Source organism: Gavialis gangeticus, unplaced genomic scaffold (genome assembly GCF_001723915.1).
Source record: "Gavialis gangeticus isolate Ggan-Ray unplaced genomic scaffold, GavGan_comp1, whole genome shotgun sequence".
Classification (NCBI taxonomy): Eukaryota; Metazoa; Chordata; order Crocodylia; family Gavialidae; genus Gavialis; species Gavialis gangeticus.
In genome coordinates, this window is record NW_017729016.1 from 10,449,763 (window position 1) to 10,456,030 (window position 6,268).

Genomic DNA, 6,268 nt, shown 5'->3' on the forward strand with positions numbered 1-6,268 from the left:
TTTTGTAAGGTTTTTTTAAATGGCCCATTCTAACCAATACCATTCCCTTTCATAAAATGATCAGAGTTACTGTGATCCATTCCCTCAAAATACCACACAGTCATCCTCAAATTGCTTAGACAGATTCTACCTCTAGGAAGAAGTAAAAAGTATTTTTCCCTTTAAAATATTAATGGTTTGACACTGTGGAGGGGGACTGAAAGGACTCTCATGAGCCAGTTACAAGAAGAAAGAGTTTCTTGATGCTAGACACATAGTATTGTGACTGGTAACAAAATCTAGACCACAAGAACTGGCGCAAGGACACATCAGAATGGCACTGCCAGGATGTTCTCAGAAATACTGCACTCAAGTATATTCTCAAAGTTTCATGTTAATGTAAACTTTGCATGACATGATAGAAGAAACTGGGGTTGGGTTGGAGAGAGAGAAGGAAGACACTGACTTTATTCTATTATGCCTCTGTCCTTGTTATAGGACAGTTTGTTATCCTAATTTTCTCATTAGGAAATTACACGTGGAGACAGAATACGTCACAACTTTCTCAGGATTTTAAGGCAGCACAGCTTTTAGAAAAAGAGTACAGGAGTCCAGAAGAACTGTTTAACTAACATCCAATGGGAGCTTGAACTAATATTCTGTGTACCAAGACCTTATAAGATCCTCATCTTTCTAGACCTACTAAGCCTTAGCTCCAAAATATGACAGTACTGCTAGCAAACTACATAGTTACTGTTCTTAATTTACATTCCTTGCTCCTCAAATTGGTATACTGGTGAAGTTTTAACCTCTTACACATCTAGAAGAAATGTACACATTATTCAAAAGGTTAACGACATGAAGTGCCCATAAGATAGCCCAGAAAAGCTCAGCAAACTAAACTTACACTTTACTTGGCATTTATATTTCCTGAAGTTCAGAGCACTAACAAGATAAAACATGATTTATTTTGCAAGAAAAATACTTAACGGCATCTACAAAACCTTTGATTTCTGCTTAAGTGCAACTGATTTAGGCCTTATCTGCATGAGAAAAAGTCGTGGGGCTAATTTGTTGGCATCCCTACTAAGAGGGTGGCCCACACTACTATTTTGGTTTTAACTTTAAAAGAGAGATATTTATGAGACTGCTTCTGGTGCTGTTTTTGAGTACTGATTACTGTAGAGACCGAGGACTGCAAAATATCCTGTTTATATGCTTTTCTTCTCAAAGGTTCAATCTCTCACCAGTAAGTAAATATTTACAAATTTGCTGAGTCTCACACATGAGGTCAAATTCTGTACCTTTATAAACTGCAAAGTGAAACTGTAGAGTTATTATTGTGTCTACCAGTTATGCAGTGGAAGCAAAACATTTGCTGCTTCCAGCACAACATTCATGAAGCCCAAACCAGAACTGTTTTTATCAGTGGTCATTCTGATGAATCCAGGCTACACTCTACAAGAAACAGTATTTCTGTTCTGACAAACAGTATTCCTGTGTTGTCTCCATCACAGCTCAGGGGGTTTTTTTCACATTAAAACACTGGTTGTACTGAGAGAGCTCTCACTTCCCACATGCAAACTGGAAATCTGCCTGTTCTAGCCACTGACCTAAATAACCACAAACATGACCTTAACTTGGGCTACCACTGGGACATCATCCATTTAACAACTGCAGGGGAGGTACTGAAATACTATTAGTCTACAGGCAGGGTTAAGAGTAAAGTTAGTCAGAGTGCTGCAGATGGAATCAAATATACCTTGCTATAACCTTCTTTCCTAATTGGACAAAATTACTAAAGACATTGCAGCAAAATAACTTTCCATCTGGAACTTTCTTATGACCTCACCCCGTATATCTGGCTTTCAGCCTGGTTTGTAGCAGAGACTGCACAAGTCATTAACTGTCTATTTCCAGTGACGGACAGGTTCATGAAGTACAAATTATATTACAAAACTAGTGATAAGATTGTTAACTTGTCCGTGAGCCATGGAAGTGGGAAAAGGAAGGTCTTTCTGTGGTTACACCTTTCCTCTAAAAAGGAAGAGGCGGATGTTGAGAAAATGCCCATCTTTTGAAAAAACAAAAAATCCATTGCACAGATTTCACAGGACTCTCGCTCATGATCCTTGTGCATGACATCTTGGAAGCTTGAAGGAGACAACAATGTTTGTGTCAAGCTGGTTCACAAATTCAGTCAAGGAAGGTGCTTCTGGATCCCCGCATGGTGCTCTTTATAGGCAGTACTCCCCCCATCTACAGTTCAGCTTTTTCTAGTCAACTTGACAGACTTGGTCCATGCTATGGCTATTCAGTCTGCATAGATTAAAGATACAGTTGAAAATATAGCCAATTTGAGCAACAGGACAGTTTAAATTCAAGTAAAAACTGCACTTAAGTATACCTAGAAGATATTTTGGGGAGCAGTCAAAAGAAAAAGTAAATTGTCTGCTGCACAATCAATATCATATTTATATCCAGAGTTTGGGCATTCAGTGATTCTGCTTTGAGGCAAATGTCTTAAGTACATCAAACAATAAATCATTTCCTAAATGCCAAAAAAAACATGACCTAGAAATAATTCCCATAAGAAGTATCAACTAAGAAATTCTGCCTACCCAATCTCAAAAGTCAAACCTTTTCAAAAAGAACAGATAAAAAAAACCAAAAAAAAAAATACACAGGCACACATTTCAGCATCAAGAGACAACATAACATCACTAACCAATTTGTTTTCTGGTTGCTGAATGAATTCTTTCAATTGCTTTACAGTAGCCAGTCTTCGGTCTCTGTCGTCTTCCCGAGTAATCCTCCGAAGAAGATTTGACAGTCGAGACTCGTCAGAATAAGACAACGATCGCTCTGAAAAATAAGTTTATCATCTACATATGCATTTTTGGTTTCATAAAGAAAAATAATTTCAAATGCACAGTTACACTTAAAAGCACAGCTTTTTCTTGGGGGAAAAACACAACCAATTTTTATTTCAAAATTAACCCATAACTCAGAACAATCTAAATAGGAAAATGGGTTAAACTAACTGAAAGTTTCTTCACTTCCAGTGGACCCTATAATGGATCTTCCATACTCTTGTTGCTTTGAAGCTGAACATTGGACTAAAGCATTAGATTAAACCTGCCTTTGAACAGCCTACCAATTTAACTCCCAAGGTGGAAATAAACTTAATTGTACGTATATTGGGTTAACAACAGAAACAAAGTTAACTTTTCTGATTTGTAAACAGAAGATCCTTCTGCAGGGACAGGAAAACAGAGTTCTTCAATATAAAATACCTTTACTATAAAACATCTTCACTTTGGATACAGATGCTAGACGTTAAGGGAAAGTCCGTCTACTAAATTAAAGAAGTTTTCAGTAAGGGTGTGCGAAACTGGCCCTATTCGATTCAGCTCGAATCAGGGACAGTGATTTGATTCGTTGATTGTCCCCGATTCAATTTGGCTGAATCTGAGTCTAAAGATTTAGACATAGACACAGCTTTAAATGTTTTTTCTACATACCTCGAGGTACCAGGTGCAGCTTATGAACGCTGCAATGCTGGGGCAGATGGAGCGTCCCACAGGAGTGCGGGGGGGAGGGGGGGGGCGGGGCAGCACACTCGGTGGTGAGCCTGGAAGTAGACCAGAAGTACTTCCAGTCCACTTTTAGGTCTGCTGGGGAGCCCCTCGGTGCCCCTCTGGCTCGGCCATGGGGGGGATCCCAGGTGCCCTCCCAGACCCAGGAGGCACCAGCTGCTGAGCCCGGTGGGGGGGCCTCAGCACATTCCCCAGCAGACCTGGAAGCGGACCGGAAGTGCTTCTGATCCACTTCCAGGTCTGCTGCTGAGTGCGCTGGGGAGCCCCCCACGCGCCTGTGGGATGCTCCATCCACCCCACCATTGCAGCATTTACAAGCCACCTGGTACCTTGAGGTATGTAGAAAAAACATTTAAAGCTGTGTCTATGTCTGAATTGCCGAATCCTTCCGAATCTCTCTGAACCAATTCAGAGGGTTCCGATTCTATTCAGAGAGGTTAAAAGGTCTCCTGATTCGATTCCGATTTGGCCACCGAATCGGGCTGAATCAAGCCAGCAACTAAAGCTTCACACAGCCCTAGTTTTCAGGTATCTGAAAGCTATCTATTCTGCAATACATCAAGATCCAAAGAACTTACCAATCAAATTTTAGCAGCTGGTTTGGAATGGAATGATTAACTGTTTTAGTAATTAAGAAAAATAACAAGTTTTTAATCTATAAAATAGAGATCACCCCATTTCTTTTTCTGATCTTTTTTGTTTTATTAAAATTAGGATGCAAATTTTTGGACAGAAGCTATTACTTATGCATACATACAGCGCAAAACGTCAGCAAAAATTCTGTCTTTAAAGACCCTAAATAAAATGGGTGACTTACAGGCTAAGTACAGACAGTCAAAAAGCCCAAGGTTGAATGGATTCAGTCTTTGCAGGTTGGTCTAAGCTGCATAGATTGAACCAATAAGCAAGCAAACAGACATTCACTTTTGATTCCAGAAATGTAGCCGTATGCCCTCCAGTAACCCAGGCCAGAAGTTGGGGGGTGCTAGAGCACACCTCCTTGGTTGTCTGAAGCAAGCAGCTTGGTCCAAAGCTACCCAACCACCCTGTGAGGGTGGATTATTGCAGAAGAGGTACAAAGCAACCTGGGATGTTAGGGGACTGTGGGTTAACTTTAATCTGGAGGAGATCTGGAACAGAAGTTCAATAAACTGATTTAACCTAAATCAGTTAAGTCTGATTCTACATCCATCCAGGTTCATCTTAAACTGGCTTCAGCCATTTTGAAAGGGGTTTATATGCACTGAACTTTTGTTGCATTACAAATTTGAACCTGTTTCCAATCACTTATACCCATTTATGTGTAACATCTGTCCCTAGCCTTAATATCTGAACTCATAACTATCCTACCAGCATCTAAAACACGTCACATATTTCTTTTTGGATTAGAAGGATTTGCACAGTGTTTGACTGACAGTGCCAAAAAGACAGTGGAATTATGAAATACTGAGTCACTTTGGAAATAAAAACTCTTGGGTCTCTTTATGCAGAAGTGGAACAGGGCAGGTGAGTTTTCAGTAAGGCTTCCACAAGTCACATTATAACATGAATTTTTAGCATATGCCTTCAATGTTGCATGAAAACAACATTGGGTGACCAAATTGCTAATCTACCAAATAACTGGGAGCCTGCTTACCGAAGTGTCTTGACACATGAATTTTAAGAAAGCATTTATCTCGTTAATATGAGGATATGATTACTAGAAATGTGCTCTCCAAGAAGACCCATCTTCATCCAGCCCATCTTAGTGAAAACCTTGCATTTGTAAAATCTTATTAAGCAGTTCTGATTGATATTCATATAGTATTTGAGCCTTATCAGTATGCTAAACCTTCATTTTTAGTCTGAACTAAACATTTTGTAAATTATATTCCCCAAGTACCTTACTGGTGTCTTCCAACAACCAGAAAAAACACCAATAAGATATTTTTGGAATATCCAATAAGAATACCACCAATAAGAATTCCTCCTAGATTTTAGTAAAATCTTGATAGGGCAGCAACTCCTATAAGAGCAAGTTCTTCCTGAATGGAAGAACCAGATTATTTTCCAGAGAGCTGTTTGCTGCAAAAGCCAAACTTAGTTCCCTTTTTAGCTCAACACAAAAAGAAGACCACTAGTCCTCCCCTTCTGATCTCTGGCATGGTCCCAGTTCTGAAGAAAAATGTAAGATTGTGAACAAGTGATCACTTAGTCAGTCATGTGGATACTGCTTCATATTTTCTTCTAATGGATCCAGAGTCAAAGAGCAATGGAGATCACTTTTTGTTTTGACTGGCTACTGAATGGTCATTTCCTCCAAAAAGACTACAACTCCTGTTTTGCTCCAATTTCTCCAGTATTGTAGGGGTCTAACATGCTTTCTGTTCCTGACCAGGGTGGCCTCACAAAACATTAAACATCTGCAAACTGCACAAATATTTGTAGTTATGTCTTCCTTTGAAGCTGCACAGGATTTTCCTTTTCTCTTGGTTATTTACAAACCATGCTCTTAAGAAGTGGGAAAGACCACATATTCTGTGAGGAACATCAAAGGAACCTAGGTCACAGCAGGAGATATTACAAACAGAAAATATGATGTCTCCTTGAGTCAGTCACCAAGATTTGGGCTGGTGGGCAATTATTTGGGCTTAAGGAACTGTGGTAAGTGGTTATGGACTAGGTCGGACTGCGTGGGGGGGGGGGGGGGG

General features: G+C 39.8%; 1 protein-coding gene across 2 annotated transcripts in view; it reads right to left on the reverse strand.

The window, feature by feature from the left end:
* The window catches only part of SMG1 (SMG1, nonsense mediated mRNA decay associated PI3K related kinase), a 98,342-nt gene that overhangs the window by 85,632 nt on the left and 6,442 nt on the right, over positions 1-6,268 (reverse strand). For both annotated transcript variants that reach the window (XM_019512831.1, XM_019512830.1), the window contains exon 3: positions 2,708-2,844. In XM_019512831.1, coding sequence (XP_019368376.1) covers positions 2,708-2,844 — 137 coding nt within the window. The remainder of the gene's footprint in view (positions 1-2,707; positions 2,845-6,268) is intronic.